Source organism: Ruditapes philippinarum, unplaced genomic scaffold (assembly GCF_026571515.1).
Source record: "Ruditapes philippinarum isolate M1 unplaced genomic scaffold, ASM2657151v2 ctg2002_1_1_1_1, whole genome shotgun sequence".
NCBI lineage: Eukaryota > Metazoa > Mollusca > Bivalvia > Venerida > Veneridae > Ruditapes > Ruditapes philippinarum.
In genome coordinates this window covers 89163-116526 of record NW_026861522.1, presented here as the reverse complement: position 1 = coordinate 116526, position 27364 = coordinate 89163, and the positions used below count along the sequence as shown (strand labels likewise).

At 33.4% G+C, this 27364-nt stretch overlaps 1 protein-coding gene across 1 annotated transcript in view; it reads left to right on the top strand.

Annotated features, from left to right (window-relative positions):
- The window catches only part of LOC132715922 (low-density lipoprotein receptor-related protein 2-like), a 155495-nt gene that overhangs the window by 78785 nt on the left and 49346 nt on the right, over window positions 1-27364 (top strand). Inside the window, 28 exon segments of the mRNA XM_060699036.1 lie at window positions 98-295; window positions 3913-4048; window positions 4696-4867; window positions 5315-5537; window positions 5856-5981; window positions 6352-6636; window positions 7591-7771; window positions 8600-8761; window positions 10521-10642; window positions 11614-11721; window positions 12671-12860; window positions 13297-13376; window positions 14460-14576; window positions 14866-14988; window positions 15392-15541; window positions 16165-16278; window positions 17318-17461; window positions 18174-18253; window positions 18688-18865; window positions 19228-19350; window positions 20594-20719; window positions 22085-22210; window positions 23863-23994; window positions 24410-24668; window positions 24992-25123; window positions 25394-25564; window positions 26127-26347; window positions 26953-27127. Coding sequence (XP_060555019.1) covers window positions 98-295; window positions 3913-4048; window positions 4696-4867; window positions 5315-5537; window positions 5856-5981; window positions 6352-6636; window positions 7591-7771; window positions 8600-8761; window positions 10521-10642; window positions 11614-11721; window positions 12671-12860; window positions 13297-13376; window positions 14460-14576; window positions 14866-14988; window positions 15392-15541; window positions 16165-16278; window positions 17318-17461; window positions 18174-18253; window positions 18688-18865; window positions 19228-19350; window positions 20594-20719; window positions 22085-22210; window positions 23863-23994; window positions 24410-24668; window positions 24992-25123; window positions 25394-25564; window positions 26127-26347; window positions 26953-27127 — 4354 coding nt within the window.

Sequence of the window (27364 nt, the reverse complement as noted above, 5' to 3'; positions counted from 1 at the left end):
GCCTTATATGATGTTCCGTGAAAAGAGGACCGTTTGATCCTGATCTTTTCCTTGTAATCACGGGGTTTGGCGTACGTTATTTTTTATTTCATTGCAGATAGGAGTATCTTCCAACTTGATGTTCACATGGCGGGAAAACATATATACTGGGTGGAGTTGCCCGGCTCTTCTTTAACAGAAGGCATATATAGAATGAGACCGGACGGAAGCGGGTACCAAAAAGTTATCACCGGAAGTGCTTTGAACAAACCCGGTGCTTCCGGTATCAAAGGCATAGCCGTGGACTGGATTGCAGGTACATTGACATTCTACTCCGTATCATATGTTTTAAAAACCTTTTTATTTAAGTAATTCATGTAAAACAAAATGGCAGTTTAATCAAATTCTTCCTGTTTATTATAAAAAAATATCCAGGGACACTTCAATTTTTGTCAAAGTTTAAAAGTTGATAAACGTGTCGCTTTTTTCTTACTAAACCCTTTATTTGTATTTTAAAGTTTAATATTTAGAAAATTTGGTGATGTTTTTATCTCGATTTTTTGTATTCATGCTACAAAAATGTCAGGCTGATCTTCTTAAAGTTCAGTAGCGAAGAAACTCTCAAAATGCATTTTGCCGTGATTACTCTCATTTTACCATGTTTTATCTCGCTCTCTGTTAAAATGTTTTACTACATTGTTGCCTTTTTTACACTTTGTTTACCCGCTCTCTTTTATGATGTTCTCTCTTTAAAATGTTTACCACTATGTTTACACGCTCTCTTTTTTAAAAAGTTTACTCGCTCCATTTTTTACAATGTAAACCCCGCTCTCTCGCGTTTACTGCAATGTTAACCATAATGTTTACGCGTTCTATTTTTAAGATGTTCTTTCTTTTAATTGACATGAATATGCTGAATCATTATGATAATTCAAAGATTTTATTCAAGATTTTATTAAGGCACAAACGTATTGTCTATTGCCATAAACAATAATGGCGTGTATACATACATATAAACATACGTTGATCAATGGTTTAATCATTACAAGGACGATTGTATCCCTCAGTGTGTTTTTTTCCGAGAAAATCAGCTTTAAGTTTGTAACACTCGAGGTTAGTCAAAATCAACATTCCTGTTTCGGCGCCATATGACCCAAATTTTGTTGTTGCGCCGTAAAACCAAATAAAAATCAACAAAAGAAGAAAACAAATCAGCATTTGCATGATCATTGTGCGACAAATTATTCTCATTGATCAGGAAAATGAACGCTGAATGAAGAAAAAAAGTATTTACAGCAAAATTGCATGTTTGCAAGTAATGTCACGCACTCTAATTGAAGTATCTCATTATAAATCATAAATTCCGCATAAACCGCATCATTTCGTTTCTTTGATCTTCAGGATTCAATTATTTTCTGTGATGTATCGAGAGTCTAATTCTTGGTGTCTTTTTTCATTCATCTGAAGTGTTTATCAAGTTGTTTTGTCGTATATATAAATGAAATGTTTTCCCTGTCTGTTCTCAGTGAATAATTATAAGGCAACTCTTCAGAGTCAGTTTAATAATAATAATAATAATAAGAAAGACTTTATTTAACGAGAGAACTCATTTGAACGTCTCAATCTTCCATGAGGCCCTCCACAAGGAACAATATAAAATTAACATATTCAAACTATTGAAATACATATAATATTATGTAAATACATACTGGAGATTATCCATTTGTATACATCGATGTGTGATAATATCTCAAGTATAAGGTTTTAAAATGGTTCACAGATGTAGCAGACTTAATATAATCAGGAAGGCCGTTCCAAATACAAGATCCAGAATAAACAAAAGACTTACGAAATTGTTCAGTATTTGGTCTAGGGGTATAAAGTTTAAAATCAGATGATGCACGCAAAATACCAATATGAAATTATTCAATAAATATGAAGGCGCCTGATTATTCATTATTTTAAACATCATAATAGCTTTTTGAAAAACAAACCTTTGTGAAAAGGTCAGCAAGCGGAGTTTCAGAAAATAGTTCAGCATATGGAGTGTCATAATCGACAGGTTGTTTACGATCATCTCGGAATATCTGCTTTAAAGACGATTTCGGTAGTTTTCTGTGCGCATCGTTATGCGCATCCAAGAAAGGTAATCACGGATAATTACTCTTCAAATGAAGGTAAAGTTGAATAGTATTCGGATAAGTGTTTAAATTTCGGCTATAAGCAAATAATGAGTAAATAATACAGAATAGATATTTCTAAATGTTCAAAAGGAGATTGGTTCAAAAGAATAAGAATGTCGTTTAGACAACATCACATAAAGTATTTCTCCAAGCATTAGTACGACAGCGTTGATGATAATTCTGCGCGCGTTACCCCACCCACTAGTGGTATAGTGACAATTGATTACTGGCAGACAACTGGGCAAAGAAGTTTAAAATGATATATTTTAAAAGTTTTGAATAAAAAACAAAATTAATATCCAAGAAATGTTGAGAATTTCATTATTTTCTTTGTAAATTTCTGAATACTTGCTTACTGTTCGGGCATGTTAGTCGAGTGAAAAAAATAATATGGCCCTAGATATGTTTTTAAAAAAATATTCAGTATCATTTACTTAATATAAAATCAAAAGAAAAGAAATTCTTATTACAACATGTTTTATATTTGACAGTACATTTAATATAACGCTGATATTTCTTAAGAAAGCGTACGTGGTAATTTTGACAGTTGGCATATGCGGTAACCATGGACACTGCCCGTTTACAAAAAACTAACACTTCAACATATATATTTTATTTCTATTTTTGAATCCACAATCAAATGTTACTTGATATATCAATAATGTAGCAAATTCTGTAAAAGAAATTTCTTGATAGCTTTAATTTTTTACAGAAAATTTTCATGTTTATTTTTCTCATTTTTTGTTTAGTTAAAAAGCATGAAAACTCATTTTTTTTAAAGAAATATGTCCAAATTATCGTTTGTTTTTATACAGAACCCTAATATAAAGCAAGCTTTGTATAAAATTATGTTTATTGTGAGTGTAATAAGCTATTTTATTCATTATTATAATACAGTTTGGATATTTTGACAATTTTGAGATATACGGTTACCATGGAAACTGCCATTTTTCAAAAAATCCAACACGCCAACATATATTTTTCTTTTTCTTTTTGAATTTGTCATTAAATTTTACACAATATACAAAAAAATTAGAAAATTCTATGAAACACTTTTTTCAATATCTCTAATTATTCTGAGAATTCATGTTCATTTTTCTCATTTTTTGTTCGGTTGAGGAACATGGAAAACTCATTTTTTAAAGAAATATGTTCAGATTATCATTTGTTTCATACATAATCATTAGATAAGGTTATCTCTGCATAAAACAATGCTCGTTTTGTGTTTTAAGCTATCTTTTACATTTTTTATTCGTTATAACACAGTTAGGCTATTTTGACAGTTTTTAGATATACGGTTACCATGGAAACTGCCATTTTACAAGAAATCCAACACGTCAACATATATTTTTCTTTTTATTTTTAAATCCGTCATTAAATTTTACTCATCATACAAAAAAATTAGAAAATTCTATGAAAGGATTATTTTTTCATAAAACTGTAGAAAATGTCTTTAATGTGGCAATAACAAGCTTTCACAAAAGTGTCTTCGTTTTATATTCCATATTTTGATCAAATTATATAAAATTTAATTGTTAAGAAATGCCGACTGTCGATTAGACCAAGATAAAGTTTTAAATTTCAAGTAGTCTTAATAATTATACATGTCCAATTTCAACTTAAGCAGACTTTTGTCTAAACTAAACAATTAAATGAACCATTTGTTCATCTTCCGCGGTCCCTGTAAGAATTTCTATTCGTACGAACTACCAGACCTGTTTTATCTCCTATGATATTGTATTTCTTACAGGAAATTTGTATTTTACCAACGTGATGTCCAGTGACACATATATAGAAGTATCAAGGTTAGACGGACAGGATAGGTTAGTCCTCATCTCCGATCCTGCCAACTCGCCCTCTGAATTAGCAGTTAATCCAATTAAACGGTAAATGTACAACAAAATGTATGGTAACTATAAAACCGGAAGTGACTTCTAAATTCCATAATTAATACTAAACTACATGTACTAGCATTTCATAGATCACTTTACCACAACTGTTCAGTTTGAAGTATGGTTTGAAGTATGGAATTTGTAAAATGATATTGGACGTAGGAAGTTTGTTGAATGCTTTTGGGGGTAGGAAGTCTTAAAGTTAAAAGTGGAAACATTCCATATTTCTGAATTCGACCTTTACAACATTTTACTTTCAATTTATACTTTACACTTTATAAGAATATTCAAATGATACATTTCTATTGCTTTTAACTTTTTATCAATATTTTAAATATTTATGGAAAAATTCGCCTAGACTTAGTCTTTGACATTCTTTATAATATTCCTTTTCGTTCTCTGTGATACATTATCTGTATTTATGACAAATGAAAATTGTATAAACCAATAAATCGTCCACAAAAAGTAATAGCTGGTTAGCTTAAGCGGAAATTTGAGCATCTTGTACGGAAAGATTTATGGATGATATATCGACCTCGATCTACGTCTGCGTAAGATTCTTTTCCAGTCAATATTCATTTTATTGTGACATAAACTTCCTATTAAAATAATGCACAGAAATGAATTGTTCTACTTACCAGATATTTGTACTGGCTAGACGCTGGACAGTTTCCCAAAATAGAACGCAGCTGTCTCGACGGTTCAAACAGAACAGCCATTATTACAAATGGCGTATTGAAACCAAGCGGGATAACTGTTGATATTTTAACGCATGATGTATACTGGACTGATTCTTCCGTTGATGCGATTCAGGTATCTTTATCATTGTTATAATCTCATTCTTACAATAGACTTATCCTCCTTTGAATTCGGAACAATATATTTACAGTTTTAGGGGGTTTAGTATCAAGCAAACAAGGCCGAGTGGTTAAGGTCGTTGACTTCAAACCACTTGTCCCTCACTTGTGGGTTCGAATCCCGACAGGGACTTTGGATTCTTTCATGCGAGGAAGCTATCCAGCTAGCTAACGGAACGTCGGTGGTTCTACTCAGTGCACGTTCGTGCCTGAAATAATGCGTGTGAAGGTTTTCCTCCACCAGTAAAGCTGGAACGTCGCGATATGACCTATACTGTGTCGATGTGACGTAAAAAACCAAAACAAACAAACAAAAACTTTTTTTTTAAATTTTAGAGAGAAAGCAATCTGTTATTAATTTTTAGGTCAAAAGCAATTTCATTGCAAACATTTACTTTTGCAGAAAACGGACTATTTGGGAAACAATCGGAAATACGTGCGTAGTAATTTACCATTTCCTGTCGGGATCGCAGTACTAAATGAAAACGTGCTTTGGATGGATCAGTCGCTTGGTATATTATACAAAGCGGACAAGGGTGAGCCGAATATTCGCGCCAAAATTCTAAAAGGAGGTTTACATCACGTGATGTCGTTGGCTATCTTCGATCAAAGGATGCAGCCAAATGGTTTGTAAGATTAGCAAAAGTATATCATTACATAGAGTGTGTTTTCAGTGTGAGCAATCCAATGTTTTATGTATTTCAATTTCTTATCCAGAAAACTAAACATAGAAACGTTATTGTTTATACTTTATCATATAAACCATGTGTTAAGAAAATTAACTACAACAAAATGACCCTCCTCAGAACAAATGTTGCTATACCAGGTTGGCTACAGATATATAACTGATTTAGAACTTTTTTACCCTAACACCGCCTGGTGTGAGCCAATCACATTTGTCGCATATGAACGTTATTTGATAAATACGAACGCTCCCTTTACAGTCACAAGTCCATGTTCAAACCAAAATGGCGGCTGCGAACAATTGTGCTTCTCGATTCCAAACAGTGAAGAAGTCCGTTGTAAATGTAGTAAAGGACAATTAAAGACGGATAACAAAACCTGCGCTGGTAAATGTATAATTTTCATCACAGATTTGTATTTTTTTTTTCGTTAAAAAACAGCAACAACAACTAATTAAAATATAAAAACTATATAAAGATAATAAGATCGTTAGAACAGTAAAAACAGTTTCCGATGTTTGAAAATACACTACAATGTATAATACGTCTTGTGTGAATGGTGGTCTAATGGTTAATGTGTCCGCCTCTAAACCCAGGGGTCATGGGTTCGAGTCTTTATTGGGTCACGACAAAAATCGAGAACTTGATTCGCAATCGAGCTTAAATAACTATGTTTTTTAATTTTTTTTTTGTTGTTGTTTGTTTTTGTTAAATCACGTGAAGTATAAACATCAGCATTGTAAACTTTTATTCGTAGAATCAGAGGCAGAATATCTCATATTTACTGCGAACCAGAAGGTGCAAAGTGCCTACCTCGATATTGCTATATTATCCGCCCCGTTTGAACCGAAGGACAACAAAGGAAGCCCATTAGCCATTGATTTCGACTTTGAGAAGAAACTTATATTTTACTCAGACGGTCTTAAAAGAGCAGTGTTCCAAGTGAACACAACGTCGTCAAAAAGTGAAATGGTGTTCGGAAACAGGAGTTTACCAGACATTGAGATGATGTTAGGCAAAAGGAATTCTTCAAGAGAACCAGGTGAGTGTCAACCCAAAACCGTGAAATCGAACACACCCTATGCTATATTTTTTCCGCTCATTATCGTTTTACAGGAATTAGTTTCGCGATTAAGTCCTAGAAATATGAATTTGGTTTTTATTTACGTTATTGAAAAACGATGAAACCCCGTGGTGTCTTTAGCAGGCAGAGCACACCCGGAGCACTAGGTAAGTGTGAATCGGAAGACTGGAAATCAACAAACCCTATTTTTCATTCGTTTCGTTTATTATTGTATTCCATAGAGAAGTTTCTCATTTATGCCCTAAAAAATTTATATAATGATTGAAAAAAAAAATGAAACCCCGTGGTGTCTTTGGCAATCAGAACTAATCTGGAGAACCCGGTAAGTGTGAATCTACTGACATGAAGACATGAAATCGAACAAATCCCATGCTTAATTCTTTTCGCTTCTTCTTTGCGCTTTATTCTTTTCGCTTCAATGTCTCATTACCAGGAGAAGTTTTGGGTTTAAGTCCTAGAAATATGAATTGGATTTTATTTAGTGAATAAAATATGCACAGCACAATGTGTACTCGGATTTAATTGTTTTTTTTTTTAATTTGTTTTTTTTTTATTATAATCAGCTTGGCTCAAATGAATAAATGAAAAATTCTAGACAATGAATAAAGATTTCAATAAATTTCAGTGATTAAAATCAATTACATAAATTTCGATTACATGTTCATGAGTTCACAACAGTGCATTTTTTTTCCAAAGGAGTACATGCACAGCTCATTAAAACGTTTGACGGGGTCAAAAGTCTGTCCGAAATACTATTTGACCTTTTCGTACCGGATGATCAAACCATTAACCATTACTCCTTTAACCAGAAAGTTAATGGTAACTTTAGTAAGCCTTTGTTTAAACCGCTTATGCTCAGTTGGTTTTAACCGGTGAGCTATTGAGCCCGAAGGGTGGTATTTTAAATTTCAGATCGTCCAATTTTCTCCGAAGGCGTTGGTGATAGCATATCATATGACTGGCTGGAGAAAACATTTTACTGGACAGACACTGTACGAATGGCGATTTATGGGATGGACATCAACGGGACCGGATTCTTAAGATACGGCGCGGGACTTCCGGTCACCGAAGTCGTGGTTAATCCATGCAGAAGGTATCTTGTCTTTCTCAAAGAAACATACATAATGTATGTAATTTGAAACTATTACAAGAACTTTTCTTTGTAAACGAAGGTGATTCCAGTTAAGGTCATGACCTGTGACTTACAATGAAGGCGTGTTAACTACATGTATAAGAATAGTATAACAAGTAGAGAGAATGGTTAACAAACACTTTTTTTTACCCTTAGTTTGTCAAATAATCCCAAATATCTACCGACTTGACGTTTGCTCGTGACAAAAGGCCCGGCTTTCATTAAGTTCTCAAACTGAGACATATCTCAATCGTTGAGAAAAATCTCAGGTTTGTGCCGAGATTTTAAGTTTGAGAACGTTAGTGAAAGCCAAGACATATGTCTTATTGAGCCACACATTCATGCCTATAACTATTCCAAAATTCGTTCTTTAATAAATGAACAACAGTTGACCATATATGCCCAGCAATGCATTTTAATGAAACATTCACTTTAATGTGAAAGTGTGATCTTGACCATGTGACTGCGATACCATTTTGTCCCTATGGCCAACACATTTATCCAAAATTGTTTCAAATTGGCCACCAGAGTCAAAAATAGCATTTAGCTTTAAACAACATGTTTTTTTTCTCAATTACTTGTTGGATTTCAATTATACTCAATATGCATGATCCCTTGGTTGTTCTCTACAAAAATATTCAAGTTGTGGCGGTCTGCCGAGCAAGTTGACATTCAAAGCTGTAATTATGTAATGAACTTTATAAAAAAAAACTTAATAACACAGAACGTCTTGTGATATCATGAACTTAACAAGGTGTTTATTATTTTACTTATCATGAACTTATTTAGGTTGTTGTTTTGGAGTTCAACCACGACTCTAGGAACGATTCAGCGTTTTAGGACGGACGGTCCCCACGACAGTAAAATCATTTTAAAGAAATTCGCATTCCGTCCTAAAGGACTGACGATAGATTTCGAAGATGAAAGACTATATTTTATTGAAGCGTTTAAGTAAGTATAGTTCTATAATATATTGCACATGTGTAACTTGCTTTTCATTGAATAATAGTAATGATTACCCTTTGCCAACATTATAGGACCAGGTCAGCCAGCACGTCCGTGCAGCAAAACCGACACTTCCGTACAACAATACCGACAATTCCGTTCAGCCATACCGGTACTTCCTTTCAGCCTAACAGACATCTCCGTCCGACCTAACCAACACTTCCGTTCAGCCTAACATACATCTCCGTTCGGCCTAGCCTACACTTCCGTTCAGCCTAACCGACACTCCCTTTCAGCAAAACCAACACGTTCGGTCAGCTAAACCGACACTCCCTTTCAGCCAAACTAACACTTTCGGTCAGCCAAACCGACACTCCCTTTCAGCCAAACCAACACTTCCAGTCAGCCAAACCGACACTTCCGTACAGCCAAACCGACACTTCCAGTCAGCCAAATCGACACTTCCAGTCAGCCAAATCGACACTTCCAGTCAGCCAAACCGACACTTCCGTACAGCCAAACTGACACTTCCAGTCAGCCAAACCGACACTTCCGTACAGCCAAACCGACACTTTCAGTCAGCTAAATCGACACTTCCAGTCAGCCAAACCGATACTTCTGTATAGCCTTACCATATAGGCACTATATTGATGATGGATGTTTTGATATTGAAATTCTTTTCACTTCAAATAGCATTACATTTCAAAAGCAGGGCTAATTTATTACACAAAATTAGTTGGCTAGTATCATTTGGCTAGTATCAAATGAAGTAAATACGGAATGTGTACCGTGTGTTTCGGCGATGGATTTAGTGCAATACCGGTAGCCCGGCGATTACATAGGTTGAAAATGGTTGGTTATGATGTCAATTTTATTTGTAAAAGAAAATGTTACATAATACCAGGGATGTTTTAGCCTGATACAATGTATGCCATAATGCTTGGTGCGTTTTCTACGAAGCTTATCAACATATTGAATTTGGATTGGAACTTCAAGCAGTTTATATGTGTCAGAAAAATGGATTCCGATCTCAAAGATTTATAGACCTGATTAATAAAGCGCCATTATGGGATACCTGTGACAGTGATGAATCAGATGATGATTTGAATTAATGTTGTTCCGTTTCAAATGTTCTTACTAGTTTGAATTTTTTAAAACTTCAACAGTTTGGATTAGTTCAAAAAATCATGGTTTTTTTAAAAAAAGCCGCATAAGCAGTATCAAATAAACAGTTGAGAAACAATTCTTCTTTGTCTATATTTTATTTTGTAAAAGTAAAATATAGTCTCCCTGAAAAATATTTTGTTTGGGGATTTGGAAACCTTCATTGGCAAAATCGAAAGTGTAAAGGTTAGTCCCATCTGGCATCAGACCACTAAATAGTCAAGATGACGTCACTTTGTATTTCCGTGGCTGTATTTATTTGAGCCGTGTCATGACAAAATCAACATAATGGGTTTGCGACCATGCTGTTTGCTTACCAACTCTTTTACAAGTAGAGAAACTGATAGCGAACAGCATGGATCCTGATCAGATTGCGCGGAGGCGCAGGCTGGTTCGCAAACCCATTATGTTGGTTTTGTCGTGACGCGGCTCATTTCATTCTAGTGGTGTCGTGTACCATTGCGACTTCTATTTTATTCTTAGAAGAAAATGTTTTATAGTACCAGGGATTTATATATTTTGTAATTTTATACCCTAATATGTCCTAATTTTCACGGTGACGTCACTATGTATTTCTATGGCTGTATTTATTTATTTCAAGTGGTGTGGTGTACCATTGCGACTTCGATGGTCAAGGTCTTACATCATTTCTTTCTGTAAAAAGTATGACACGGGATATAGCAATATTTAAACAGAATATTTATTACGCAGACCCAGACACAAGTAAGTCGTAGTTTATGAATAGTATTTCCTTCAAATTAAATAAGTTTATGAATTGCATTCCCTTAAAATCAAATAAGTTATTGAATTACATTCCCTTAAAATCATACAAGTTTATGAATGATATTTCATTAAAATTAAATATGGTTATGTATATTATTTCTTTAAAAACAAATATGTTTATGAATATTATTTCCTGAAAATCTAATAAGTTTAGAAATATTATTTCCTTTAAAGGACGGACGTTAGCCTGGGTTCCAGTCTGTCGATTTTTATGTGCTTCTGTTCGGCAAAGTGATATATTGAGTATGAAATAGCGTGTATGTTATGAATAAGCAAATTATATCAACGCCTCAATCCCATGCTACACGGACGTTTATGAATACCATTTCCTTCAAATGAAATAAGTTTATGAATATTATTTCTTTAAAATCAAATATATTATCATATTATCTCTATATCTCACTGAATATGAAAAGACATACACATTTCCCATTACAGCAGACTATATTTTGATTTAACAGACTTTTTTTACACTTAGCAAACGAAACTAGTATTTTGTTTGATTAAGCAGACGACATTTTATTTTAGAAGTCAGGTGAGATGGTTATTAAATTCAACAGACGATATCTTGTTAGATTAAGCAGACGATAAATTATTTCTTTTTTTTAAGGAAACTGAATTTTGTTTAAGTAGCGGACAATATTTGTGTTTCATTCAGCAGAAGATATCATATGTGCTATAACAGACGACATATTGTTTACTTTATTTGATATCTTAATGACGAACGAAAAGATCGGTCTAATTTTCTTTCAGTAATGTGTAGCTCTGTGCGAGCGGAACTTGACAGTTTTATCATTTCCGCTAGGGAATACCAAGAAAAAAAAGGCGGCCTATTACTTAACAATTTTTAAACGGATGGCAAATTAAATAGAAAGTAACAAAGAAATAAAATGAAAATTTACAATTTGCAGATTTCATCTATAGAGCAAACAAGCTCACAGGGGCCAACGTTGAAGCTGTGTATGAGACCAGTGACGTAGTTTTTGGAATAGCTATTTATAGAAATAGATCCGATACGTGTGAGTATTTCGTCTGGATGCTTACTTCCGGTCATGAGCCATGCGTTCATATTTTTACCCTCCTATAACCGAATCAAAAGTGATATTAGCCTTTGCCACCAGTATAGAGCTAGACCAACATGTAATCCGTGAAGCCTGGTCAGGCTCTATACTGTGGGCTGATAAACATGAAACTTCATCTTCATCTTTCCAAAATTCTAAAAATAGAACCAGTATGTTTCTATTAAAGCGGTATGCCGTAAGATTCATGCTGATTTTCATGAAAAATTTAAAATTTCCTTTTAAACAAAAATATTGTAAAATGAACAAAGAAAGTAATTAAGACTTGCAAACAACACTTACTGTCCACGTAAATGACCAAAAAAAAATAAGAAGTAAAAATGTGCAAAAACAGTTAGTCAGTTAGTAGAAATATGGTGATAAATACTTCAAAATCAGTCCTTTATCGCACATTACAAGTAATTTTAATATTTGAATCTTGACTCTTTATATTTTTCTTAGAAAATTAGTACTTTTTTCTCAAGTTTGTTTTTCTTGAATCATTTTGGCTGGTCGTCAGGCATGCAGTTTTAAAAGAACTCCATTGAGGTCAAAAAGTCTAAAAGCATAAAATTTTAATTTCTTACCTAGATTAGCTAGGGCACTTAAAACAGAAAGATATGCAAAAGTTAATAAGAAATATACTCAGAAATATATTGAAAATCGTCTTTTTATAATATTTTATCCCATGTAACGCTTTGGTCACAATGATTTTTTCAGAATAATAATTCAGGAGTGGGCGAATTATTTAAAATTCTGCATACAGTTATTGGTCTAGACCTACATCAATTGGAATATTATGAATATCGAAATATTATTTTCAGCCCAGTCTTGTCAAAAAACCTCAGTGGAGTCCCTTTAAGGTACATGTAAACGTAGCGTAGTAAGTGTCAAACGTGCTTTATTACAGGTCATACCGATCCATGTAAAAACAATGGCGGCTGCAGCGAAATATGTACTGTGGGTTCCAACCGCGAACCCATTTGTTCATGTAATGATCCCTTTGAGACAGTACTGAGCAAAAACGGCAAAACTTGTGAAAAGAAGAATAACACCTGCAAAGATGACCAATTTGCTTGTACGAATGGAAATTGTGTGGGGTAAAATATAAAAAACAACACTATATTATAATTGCATTTCCATGTTTATATACTCACATCAGAAAATGCACCTATTAGTGTTTTGTTTACTATTAATTTTTTCCGAAACTTGTACTGATGCAAGATGCAGTTTGATATACATTTGATATAAACCTTTTTAGACTCTGAATATGATATTAGGGCTTTCTAGGGTACGATATGCATTTGATATGAATTTGTCGGACTAAATAAATAATATTGGATACAATGGTTACTATTAAACCATCACGTGGTACAAACACTGAAAGTTCATTGGTTAGATTTTATAAGGTATTTTATACTATTTTATGTTTTGTATTTAATAATATTTTACACATGTTCCATTTTCGTTAAGTGTAGAATACCGTCTCTTTAATTATGGGTTAGGTTGAATATAACTAAATATTTTTATTTTAAGCTATACTTTTATTTGTGACGGTAAAGCAGACTGTATGCAGACGGACTTACAAACCGAAGATGAAAGTAAATATTATTGTGGTAAGTAAATTATTAAAGTTTGTTCAAAAACACATTTAGATAGCCAAAAGGTTGTGTACTGTAAGCTGAAGAAGCTTATTATTACATTTTTTGTATATATGGAATTTTTAGTTTCCAAAATATTTGGGTTTTTTTTTAAATATATCACATGTCGAATTTATTTCTCGAAAGAGCGGGAACACGTGATCATTCGCGGATACAATGGCAGAAATAGGGACACCTAGCTTTTGGGGGAAATTTTATACGTGCACTCTGAATACTAGTAATCAAATTTAATAATCATGATATGCAGAAGAACCTGTATTGTTTTATTCACCATAAACTAAGATAGATGGACCCAATTAATTAGATAGGAAACTTAAGAAACATGTAAAATTCAATTTGTCCTATCTGCAACTTCTCACGAAAATTAATATATACTTTCGCAAGTGTGTGCTAAACCCTCGCGAGGATTACCTTTATCATTGCATGTCTCTCGTAAGAAGAACCTTGGCTTTGATCACCAGTACTAGAAAAAGACGATAATTTACTTGGTGCATACAGGACATCGTACTAATAGAGAGAAATAAGAATCCCTGACGAAAGCCCAACACGGCAAAATTGAAAATGTTGCAGGCTCGGTTTGATTGAGCCTATTCATGGACGGCACTGGAAAGTGCAAGTTTCTGTCCTCGCCCCCATGACACCGGCTTAAGCAGTATTCAACATTTAACATGAACTAGTAAAATTTAGAATTTTGAAACATCCGCAGATGTGTTCATATGGCGGTTGTCATGGAACCTTCAATGTTACACGTTAGTGCCATTCCATGAAAAGCGGCATATGGTCCCCAATTAAAAAAATGCATGACTTTTGATTGTGTCCTAAACGTGAAAACAATGGGCGGAACTAAATAAAATGGCACTTTGAAAGGGGTTCAGAGGTTAGCAAGCCTGCATATCACAGATATTACGTCCAAAGACAAAAACCTCTGACGGACTGATCCAAATTGGAATCTGGTATAGTTCGTATCGACGCTCGCAGCAGAGTTAAGTTAAGGACATATACAAGTTAGTACATAAAGTTTTCTCTGTATATTTATAGATTATAGACTGTGTGAGAGCTACGAGTACAGATGTAGGAGTGGGAGGTGTATACCATTAAACTTCCCGTGTGACCATGACAAAGATTGTCCTGATGGTGACGACGAGGAATTTTGCGGTAAAACTTGATATTTATCATAATTATAAAACATATTCGACATTATAATAACCAAAATCTTCCAAATTGAAAACCTTTTCAAACACACATCAAAGAACAAAAGATAGGTGTCTTGTTTTAATTTAGAAATCTAGTCCATATCCTATTCAACATCGTCAATTTCCGTGTGTGTAACACATATAAGGGGTAACAAGACAAGACGTTTATTGCCCCTGGTTACATTGATTTGAGACACGGAAATGGCCGATTTTTTAAGAACATAAATCTTAACAGTTTATTTAAATCTCAGATTACAGATTCTGCAGCAAATCGATGTTTGAGTGTGCAAACCGAAGATGTATAAGCAGTCAAATGAAATGTGATGGCGTAGATAATTGCCGGGATGGATTTAGATCTGATGAGTTGAATTGCGGTTAGTACGCCGTTTTTTGTCCTAGCTAACTTGTTCTAATATGTTCTGAATTCAACCACCATCTTCACGAAGTTAAAATCGTGAATTCGTGAAGTTGACGTTGCGATTTCGTTTATTCTACATGTTGAAATCGTGAAACTGTGAATTCGTGGAGATAAACCTGAGAATTCAAAAATTTGAAATGGCACCACCGGTTTTTCGTATAAATGCCACTGATTTCAGGTTACAATTAAACTGCAACGTTAACGAAACAGCTAAATAGACCCTATGTCTTGAATGTTGAAATTAAGTGCCCTTTTGTAATCACGCTTGATTACCATTGTCAGAAAATTTTATATATACTATATTTGCTCCTATGTCATCAGGCTACATTATCAGTGACACGAAAATTTTACATTTTCAGAACCCGTGGTCTGCAATGGTAGGGATCAAGTGAAATGTCCAAATACAAACAGATGTATACTTAAAAAAAATCTATGTGATGGGGACGACGATTGTGGTGACGCGGCTGATGAAGAAGACGTGTATTGTAATAAACATGGATGTGGAATAGGTATTAGTTTGGTTATCATTCAAAACCAAACAAAACAAATGTTATACTGTCCGACAAATGTCTGATATTTTACGCTGCAATTATCATATAGAATAATACACTGTTCTCCAAAAGTTTCGTAACATGTTTAAGCATATAATGCATTAAATGTAGAATAATACACTGTTCTCCAAAGGTTTGGTAACAGTTTTAAGCATATTATGATATTCTACATTGCATTAAAAATAAAATAATTCGCTGTTCTCCAAAAATTTCGTAACATGTATTTAGCATATTTACTTATAGTTATAAATCTATAAGTTTGGATGAGAATAACTTCATCAAAATGATAATATCTTGGAAACATGACGTAAAAATCAAACTAACGATAATGATGATGGTGGTGATGATGATGACGAAAGAATAAGCGAAACTTTAAATAACTGCTATTAATGTAATATTCTTAAAGGTCTGTCGCCAGTAATATCCACGTTTTTCACATTTTAATAGAATTTTATACTTAAGATTACAATAAATATGTTAAAAAAAATGACTTGAAATTTTCATATATCAAAGAACGTCATTTTATCTATTTAAAGATAGTTTGTGTAGTTGAATATGTTAGAATTTTTTCATGTTTTAAGATGAATACGCGTGTACCAGTCCGTCAAAAGTAAAATGTATACCGAAATCATGGTTATGTGACGGGGACCCTGATTGTACAAACATTCAAGGACAGCAAGATGAAGCAAACTGCAGTAAGTACATGTATTCCAAGGCGGTGATGAATTCCCATTGGGTTTTTTGATAAATTGGTATTTTTTCTAAAGGGAGCGTATTACAAAAAAGGTTGTACTCACGACGGGATGTATTGCAAAAAGAGTGTATTCCTACCGGAATGTATTGCAAATGCTGTGTTTTCCAATGAGATTTATTTGTATTAGTAGTGTTTCTCAGGAAATGTATTGCAAATGGGTTTTTAACCAGATTTTACGGGCGTAAAAATTTTCTTCTGTGCGCAACTCGTACATTTCTCGAGGGATTTTAACCAAACTTTCACAGAAGCTTTGTCATCAAGTGTCCTAGCGCGCATTGTCGGGGTGTTGTGATCGGATAATTTTTTTTACCTTATTTTGGCCCTTTTTTCCTGATATAGAATACATAGTGAACAATTTCTTCTGTGCGCATTCCTCCTACATTTCTCAAAGGATTTTGTTCAAACTTTCGCAGTAGCTTAAATCTTTCTACGATGGGTTAATTGATAACCTGGTTTCGTGGCATTGCCATGTTTCTTGTTTTGGGATGTTAAGTAAAAAGAGTGCTTATTCTCAGTGTGTGTTTTACAAAAGTTTATTTCTAGGGAATATATTGTAAACGAAGTATGTGTTCCTGTAGGGATTCATTCAAAAAAGTAATGTATTCCCAGAAATGTATTGAAAACAAAAACAATTTATTCACAAAGAATGTAAAAGATTTCCACAGGTGAATTGCAGTCCGCTCTAAGTAATATTAATCGAAATGATAAATCTAAGCTTTTGAAATTCAAAAGATTAAGCAAAGGAAATTAAAAGCTATGTTGTGGGAAACTCAACTGTCGGAATTCAGAAGCAAAGCTTTAAAATTCAAACGAAAACTTTAAATTGGGGATTTTTAAAAAAAAAACTTATACACTTTGTTACTATGTATATTCGTTTTATATTTATCAAAAAATATAATTATATTTTATAAAAAGTTTTGTTAATTATTTTGTATTTATATTGCAGTGCGCATATATAATAATGTTTATCTATTTTCAAGCAGCAAATATCAGTGACAGATCATGCGGTAAAAAACAATTCCGGTGCACTAATAATAAATGTTTACCAGAAGCATGGGTTTGTGATGGATCAAATGATTGCGGAGACTGGAGCGATGAAAAGAGAACAAGGCTTGGCCGTTGTGGTAACACCCCTCGTTTTGTTATTTCGTTTTCAGTAGAGATACTCCGAGGCCCGGAAATATGTTTTTTTTCTCATCTATTTCAGGGGTACAAACAAAAATCTTAAGTCACTGCATTGTAAATTTACCTATCATAAGCACACCACATTGGTCGCTCTGATATGAACGGTAGTGCACCGTGAAGCTATCTCGGTAAAATGTTCGTTTTACCTCCAGGATTAGACTGGAAAAAAGTTCACATTTGCCGAGTTCCGAATAACAACTTATAAAGTTTTATTCTTGCACAAAATCTGCGCACAAAGGCATACATTAACGGACCTCCATTAATCGCATGTAGAGATTCGGACAAGTTCGGTAACTTTTCATACCTCGTATTATAGACAAAGCAGTGAGCCTGACTAAGATTTCTCTACATGGTCAGGATCATATTAACGCTTTTTCAATCGCCAGAAGACACGGAAATATACGAAATTTGCCGAATTATTTACCAAGTTCTTATAATTGAATAAATATGAAACTTGAAGTTACGTTGATAAATTATGAGGCATGTAAAGTTGTTTTTCATTAAATGTTTTATTTTCTTTTTGAAAATACTTAAATTCCATTAAGGTTATATGATTTATTTCTAGTTTGTGAACCATTAAACACTCACTTGATATATTATTACAGAATTTGACATAATAAAAACATGACTTATGTTTTGTGCTTTGTATAGAAAAATCCACATGCAAAAAAGGTTCTTTCCTATGCAGAAACCACACACCTCGAGAAAACCTTTGTATTTCGAACAGACAGGTATATTTAAATTTAATCTCTTTTCACCTTAATATGATTAGTTACTTGTTATATGGAATAAACTATTAGTCAAAATTCTTATATAACCCGAGCCAAATTGCAAACGACAGTTTTAAAAGCATAACCTGTCAAAGTCGGTGTAACACATTTTTGCACAACTTTTCAAATAACCTGCAGCAGTCAGCTTGTAAAAAACTGGTTTTGTAAAATCTACGTCACGGTTAAATACCGCTAAATGTTAGCGTCACGTCACGCATAAAATTACATCATTTAAATGTCTGCTGTTTACACATAGGTATAAAAGATACACATTTACGGTATAAAAACTTCGAAAAGTGTAATATAATATGATAACGCACACAAAAGCCATTTTCTAAACCAATGAAAACCCTGCAATTTTTGCAACCCTACCTTCTACGTTTTTTTTACTTCAGCTGTGTGATGGAGTTGCCGATTGTACAGACGGGGAGGACGAGAGGGGATGTACCGCCCCTTCATGCGATCCCAGCGTTCCTGAGTTCCAGTGTGCTAACGGTGACTGTATACCGGCTAGATTTCAATGTGACCACGTGAAGGACTGCGCAGATGGCTCGGACGAAGGCAAAGAATGTGGTACGTTTTGATTACTCAAATGACGCTTCAATTTAGACGTCATTATATGCTTAGTGACGTCAATATTATCCAGTATTGTGTTACTTGTAAAATACACTGTTAAAAATCTCTTTTTATTACAATGATATTAAAATATGTCCTTTACAGTTTTATTACGGATAAAATGTTTTCAAAGATTTCCGTTTTAACATTTCGATGTCTCAATTAACATTGATGAAACGTTTCCCAAATTTATAATTCTAAGGAAATGTATGCTACGCATGAAATTTGATTCGGTAGCTTTAAGAATAATAATTTTTATTTCGTTCCGTATTCATATTTTGAAAACATTTTAATGTTTTGCTATAATTTATTCGTTGTAGTATACAGCGCATGTAAAGGAAATGAATTCATGTGTGGCAACAAGAAATGTATCCCCGACCATTTTGTTTGTGATGAAGAGGACGACTGTCTCGACTTTTCAGACGAGAAGGAATCCATGTGCAGTATGTGTTATATAGCCTTGAATACCGCTTTATAAATGGCGGTGCTGGGGGGTAATGGAATATTTTTGCAGCATGTGTTACACAGTCATTGATTCCAATAGGTTTAGTGTTGAGTTGAAAACCGTTTTGTAAATGGCGGTGCTAGGGGGTCAAGGAATCGATGTGCAATATGTGTTACACAGTCATTGATTCCAATAGGTGTAGTGTTGAGTTGAAAACCGTTTTGTAAATGGCGGTGCTAGGGGGTCATGGAATCGATTGACAGTACGTGTTACACAGTCACTGATTCCAATAGGTTTAGTTTTTAGTTGAACACGCTTTATAAATGACGGTGCTAGGGGGCCATGGAATCGATTGACAGTATGTGTTACACAGTCACTGGTTCCAAATTTAGTGTTGAGTTGAACACCGCTGTATAAATAGCGGTGTTAGAGGGGGCTCAAGGGCCATGGTGACCATTCCGTTATATTTCATTTACAGACCTTGTAAATAACACATGTCCTTCTATTTTTATCTACAATGTACTTGCTTTTGTTTCCATAGCTTCTAATGGTAGTTTCATTCATTGTAAGGAAACAAATACATAATTCAAGCAAATTTTATTGTCTGGATAAAAAAGAATATGCCGACGTGAACTTGCAAAAAATATTATAAAATTATTTTTAGGATGCAGACTGAATGACAAAACATAATCATTAAAGATAATGCAGTTATCGAATTTGTTTGTAGACAAATACTTCAAAGAGACAAATTATCCGACAAGAATGTTGAACTAATGGGCATGTTGTCATACACTCTATCATTTATTTATTTACGAAGAAATGTTTTGTGTTTTAAGAGAAATATACATCATGAGTTAATATATAAAAACCACTACATCAAAGCTTTTTATGGGAACACTAGGAATATTGCTATTGTTGTTGTGATTTAAAACCTTTTTCCCTAATTGACAAGCTTTTAGCCGAAGTACATTTCTCCTCATTCAACAATAAGCGCATCAAACTCTGGTTAATAATTAATAAGAGCTGTTCTTTGAACGAATCAGTCAACCAATTATTGAAAAAATCAAGAGATTCATGGCAGATATTCATTTCTTAGCTACAAATTTCCTAGCAAGAAATACAAAACCATTCAAAATCACATTTTGTTCTATAAATAGATCAGAGTTGTTTCTTTTATTTGATTGGTGTTCTTTAAATAAACTACAGTCACGTGCTCTGATTTTAGATAATTCTATTTTTAGATAAGAAAGCGATGACATGTCCAGAAAGCATGTTTCAATGTTACAACAGTAGTAAATGCATTAACCAATCAGCTGTTTGCGATAAACAACAAGATTGCAATGATTGGTCGGATGAAAAGCAGTGTGGTAAAACTTTTTTTTAAAATTTATACTTATGGAAGATGATAAGAAGTCGCACGATTTATGTTAACTATTTTGTCTTTGACCTCTTCACTTTGCACCATTCTCTAATTTTAGATTATACTTAAAGCTTAAACGTTCGACTTAACTTTTTGGATTTTAACAACCTTTAATTACCTATTGAAAAGTTAAAAGTAGTTATTTGTGAATTTTATCATAGGGAAGAATGAAACTTGTTTGAACTTTCTTCTATTTTTATAGCAAAAATTCGCTACTTTCATACCGTAGAACGATAAGCAACTTATTGATAACTCACCAAAAAAGGAATACTTCTACTAAAAGCAAATAAGCACATTTTGCCGCAATTTTATAAAACATATTTTAATATCAATTTATTTTATTGTTAAGTTCTGAAATATAGTGAGTCATTTTAATAATTTCACACTGTATTGCTCTAAAAAAAGTTGTACTTTTGTCTTACTTTTTTTCTTAACTAGTATAAAGTTTCTATGCGGTTATCGATATATTTAATTAGTGTAAGGCATAATGACAGTGGTTAGCGTGTCAACCCCCAATTAAGCAAGGATTTACGTTGTTTATTAGTTTATTAAGTGTAAAGTGTAACGCAAGACGATGAGTACACTAATGTAGGTTACAGTTTCATGTTTACGATTTCTTCAGCTTTTTTGTGAAATCAGTCCATACAATGTTCCAGTATAAGGATTGTTTGACTAGCGAGACGGCAGATGGGTTTGGGAATTGTGGTAGGGATGGGGAAATGGGGTCAGCAATGTGTAAGCGACTGGATATCTAAGTCTACAGAGTTTTGATCATTTTCTATAAAAAGTTATCTCAAAGTATACTTGCCTGTGTCATCAGCGTCCTAAATGTATTGTCCACTTGGTCTACAGTTTTGACGCCCGACCGCTAGACTATCGGATTGGTGATCCAGTGGTCACTGTTTCGATTCTCGGGAAAGGCAAACTTTTTACGTGACAATTGATCATCTCGGATGTTGTGTTTAATTTTGGCCACATTTAAATGACAAAAAAATGATAAAATTGGCTTAAAAAGCAAAAATAAAAAATAAGTAAATAAACAAACTTCTGAATTAAAAGGAGCGTTTAGGAACATTTATATATATATATATATATTATGTATCTTTCTATTTGAACTTAAGGCAATTTTCGATGCCATAATTGTAACTTTGTACTTCTGATTAAAAAGCAATGTTTGATATCTATATCTTTTTTACCCGAATAAAAACTAACGTTCAAGATTTCTACATGTGTATAAAATTCGATATCTATATCTTTCTTCAATTGAGTAAAAAATAACGTTTACGATATATGTCTTTCTTTGCTTTTGAAGGTGTAAATGAGTGCTTGTCTAACAGTACCGACATGTGCTCCCAGAAATGTGTGGACCTCAAGTCTGGGTATAAGTGCGAATGCAACCCTGGCTATAAACTACTGGATGACAAAGTGTCATGTACAGGTAAAATTTTGCTAAAATACATAATTATACTTAAAGGCCCAGTATGCCTCAGCAATGCTTTTATTTTTATTTCTCAATTATTTTTTAAAATTTTGATGTTCTTTTATAGAATCCAAAACGTTACACATTGGTCAATTACTGAAATAATCATTTGCTTTTTGGCAATAAGTACTGTTATAGTCAATTACAGTATTTTGTAAGGAAGCAAAATTACTATTTAGTTTACATTTTGCTACTTTTATGACAATTTGTTTTACATTGATGGCTACTTATTAAGGTAATAAGCATCTAATATTTCTCTAGAAACATTATTTAACATTATAAAATTCATGTTCCCTATTTCTAAAGAAGTAAACGTTTATTTGTTAATAGCCAGTCAAGGTCATGACGGTTATTTAAACAGCATGTCTCAGTATTGATGCTAATTTTCATGGAAACTATTAAAATGTATTTGAAAGTAAAATATTTGTTAAAGGAATAAAGAAAGTAATTTACACATTGCAAACGGCACTTAAAATCTACGAAATTTATCAAAACTAGATCAAAATAAGCAAAAAAAGCTCTTACTGTACAATAGAAACATGTAAAATCAGTCATTAAATTCATTAATTGCATATAACATGTAAATTATTTCTTGCATTTTGAACATGAAAATATGTAGACTTTTCTTTAAATCTTTCTATATTTCTGCTTAATGTTGTCTTTCTTGAAATAGTTCTGCTCAACTATAGGCATGCAGGTTTAATTGAATAACATATCTTAATAATAATATAAAATAAAATAATTGAACGGGTGGTATTGAGTAGTCGTTACGTCAAAAAATTCCTACAGTTTATGTGCTAAAGTGAGCTTTGGACGAAATAAAATTTAAAAAAAATGTCCTCAAAATTTGAAAGAAAAGCCATGTACCCTTTGTTAATTCTTAGACAAACAAAATACCTGGTATAATATTTGTTATTTATGGTTAAATTAAATAGATTTTGCCAAATAACTAATCCACACCATTGTCCTGAAAGGGAATTGACCAAACTATATTTCGACAGACTTTTATCCATTCAATGTAGTCAAAATATAAAAAAATTGTAATTATTCTTCAAACTTGGTTTGGCAAAAATAAAAAAATAAAATCTGAGTTTTTAGTTTAATACAAATCAATTGCTCCTACAGCGTGTCTGAAAATAACATCAAATAGGTTTCTTAAATTGTGGAAAAAAAATCTATGAAAATATTGGCAAAAATGTTTTGCCATTGGGCAATTTTGCCATGGCAAACTCCATTTACCACGGCCGACGCCTATTTTTTCACAAAGATAGCTATGAAAACAAAACATATTCGCTTTGTAACCTGTAAGTTATTAAAATGATGTATGATAGTTGTTTATACATATGAAGCGCGTAAAAATGTTTGCTGAATTTGCAAAACTGGCGTTGCAATTACAAACCGGCGACTATACTTAGCCTGTCTAAGGTAAATATTTTTAGCCAATGTGTAATGATGCCTTCATAATATCGCCACCCGTCATTCCTAGATAACAATTGTATATTTTACTTCCATTTAGCTCATTCTGTTATTTAGGAAAAAAATCTTGCTTTACTATGTCATTTCTGCAGTTAAGCAAAAACAAACGGCCATATTTTTTATTATTTATCTAGATATAGACGAATGTTTATCGGTACCTGGAGCCTGCAGTCAGGATTGTATAAACACACAGGGCAGCTATATATGTAAATGCAACGACGGTTACAAGAAACGGTTAGATGGGAAGACATGCAAACGAATTGACAGTATGTTTCAAATGTCATTGTAAATTCAATTCATATACTTATGCCTCATGCCTTTTGTTTTTTGTTGTTTTGTGACGCGGGGGGTTGGGGTAGTTTATGAAAATTTGAAAAATGGGAGAGCCCTGAATAGTTATGAAAACATAGTTTAAAAGTAAAACTCATTTCATGAGAGATAATAAAAAAAAATACAATATCTCACGACCCCCCCCAGCACCGGCTGAATCAGTATTCAATCTTCAATAAAGTAAAGTATTGAATATTTGTTTGCACTACTCAAATAGTATAATACCTTTAATAGATAATATAATGGGTGTTCTGTTAAGGTGATGTAGATATAAAATAAGATGATAACAGATATACCTTATTAATACTGAAATTTATCATATTATCATGCAATGAACTATACATATTTTAGATATAACACCTTGGCTTATATTCACAAACCGTTACTACATCCGGGAAATTACAACCGATGGCAAAAGTTATCAGAGAATTGCAGACGACTTTGGGAACGCTGTTGCTCTTGACATCTTGTACGACGAGAATATGTTATATTTCACTGACGTCACGGCTAAAGAGATCAAGCGAATGACAATCAATGGTTCCGTAACGGAAACAATAATTGACAAAGGAATTACGTCCCCTGAAGGTTTAGCGATAGACTGGGTAGCGAGGTAATTATTGGCCCTGTTGTTTTCTAAAAATAGAAAATTTAACCTCCGGTCTATAAATAGTAAAGCTTGAGTATCAAAAATAATTTTAAAAAGAGTACTTTGCATTATAATATGTTTTATCAAATTACAGAAATGTTAAAATGATTTTTTTTTGATACAAGTTTCATTTGCTTATGTAATTCATAGTAATTCATAAAGAGTAAACTCATCTTTTTGTTTCATAATATATCGAAACATACACGATTATGATTAAAGTATAAATATGTTATTTCCAGAAATAAATGTTGTAAAATGAATGGTGATTTTCAAATTATTTTTTACAGAAAGTTATATTGGATAGATGCCAAGAGAATAGCCATGTTTGTATCAGAACTGAATGGTACGAGTGTTAAAACTTTACTGAAGAAGAGTATTCTAAGACGACCACGTGCTCTGGTTGTTAACCCATTCACGGGGTAATTGCGAAATTTATACTACAGCTTGTTTGTAACGCCGATTTTGATTGGACGGTATTATCTTTATACGCGACTGCTGCAAATTTATGTTTAATTATTTAAATCAAAAGAAGCAATTGTTTAATACTATATAGCATTTTTAAATTTAAAGATGGTGTACAGAAATGATGAAGTGTTTTTCAGCTATGTTTAAAATCTACTAAACATCGCTCAATGATATATGCTACATTTTTTGTCTTTGGTTAGTTATTTTAAGAATATTTGTTACAGCTATGCCTATTGGTCGGATTGGTCTAAGGAATCTTACATTGGTTCTATTGGTCTAGATGGCTCTGAACCAAACATAGTTATTAAGCGCAAATTGGGTTGGCCGAACGCATTAACGATTGATTATGAAACAAATAGATTATGGTGGGCTGATGCTCATCTCGACTGGATAGAGTACGTATATTTTACATGCTTTATTCAAATATATTTTATGAAATTTATGTTTCATCATATAAACAGTTATCTGATTTCATGGATTAAAACGGGCAACGAATCATTGCTTGCAGATTATTGATACTCAGCTTGTTTAGAAACTACTCTGCATCCTTAGCATTCAAAGAAAACATTAGTTATATAAAACAAATTTGGTTTTGCATGTCATTGTGTCTTTTTATATGCACTAATTCGCAATGGTATTCTAAGCCCTTGTCAAAGAGTTCTAAATCAAATGTCGCTTATTAAGTATAGATATATATAAACAAATGTTAAGTCAGGGCATGAGCTCGACGTTTCGTATGCTATCTAAATGGAGGTCATATGATAAAGATATGCCAGTTCAGATACAACTTTCTGAAAATTTGACGCTAGTTAAACCGGTGTTTGGGAGTGTAGTAAAATTACTACAAAATAAATGCCCTGCTCGTCTGGCACATTGTTTTGCTTTTACTGCTTTCGTAAAAAACTGCAAGGTGCAGTTTCATATTTCATATGTAGCGACGGACTCCCCTTATTTCAGATATGCGAACGTAGATGGTTCAAACAGACACGTGGTACGCAGGAATGTACCCCACCCATTTGCTATTGCTGTATTTGAGGACTGGGTATATTGGACAGACTGGAACCATCTTACTATAGAGAAATGTAATAAATACACTGGTGAAAACTTCACCAGTCTACTTAATACAACACATAGACCAATGGATATACATGTCTTCCATCCACTAAAACAGAAACTAGGTAAGCTTTTTCTTCTTAGTTACATTTATTAAGAAAAATGAACTTTATCCAGATGAATCCTTTGTAATCCAGGCATGATGGTCACGTGACATTTGTTTTTACTTAAAAGGTAGTTTGCTAATGTTTCGTTATAATTTTTCAATATTTTGATAATAAGCATGTATCAGGCAAACATCTGCCAATTTAAAATGTAGCTTTGTATTTTTCCCAATATACTCGCACAGTGTTACCGCTTATTTTCATCAAAATCTTGCCGTATAGAAACATTTCTGCAAGCACAAAGGAAAAAGTAAAATAGCTACAACGGAAAGTTACGTTCCGCATGAATCGGAAAATATTTGCCAGGAACATGGTTTATGTTGTTTGTTCAAATATTGAAAGAAATAACGAAATATAAGCAAAAACATCTTAAACGGTTGGCGCGGCCATTACCGTAATCACGCGGCCATGTTATCACCAACATTTATATAAGTTAGCATTATATGTTTGCTCATAACGTTTCCCCCTCGCAATTTGATTTCTGCGCCATATTTTTGTACAATACCATAGATGTTCATACATTCTTTAAGAGATATTTCAACAAAGTCAACATTTCAACATTTCAGGAACGAATCCTTGTGGAACAGAAAATGGCGGCTGTAGTCATCTTTGCCTTCAGAAGCCCGGTGGAAATAATTTCACTTGCGCATGCCCAGACAAGTTTGAGCTAGATGATGATATGCACACATGCAGACCTAACTGTTCTATTACTCAGGTTAGATGCGGAAAGACCGACGACAGGTAATATATTTTGAGTGAGTGAGTGAGTGAGTGAGTAAATGAATGAATAAGTGCGTTGGTGCGTGCGTGCGTGCGTGCGTGCATGCGTGAGCGAGCGAGTGCGCGGAGCGGACGACACAACCTGACCGGAGCAGAGCGACCCGACCCGACCACCTGACCTGACCTGACCTTATCTGATTTTATCTGATCTTCCATCATTTATTTTGATATCAAGTTATAAATTTATATAAGGAATAT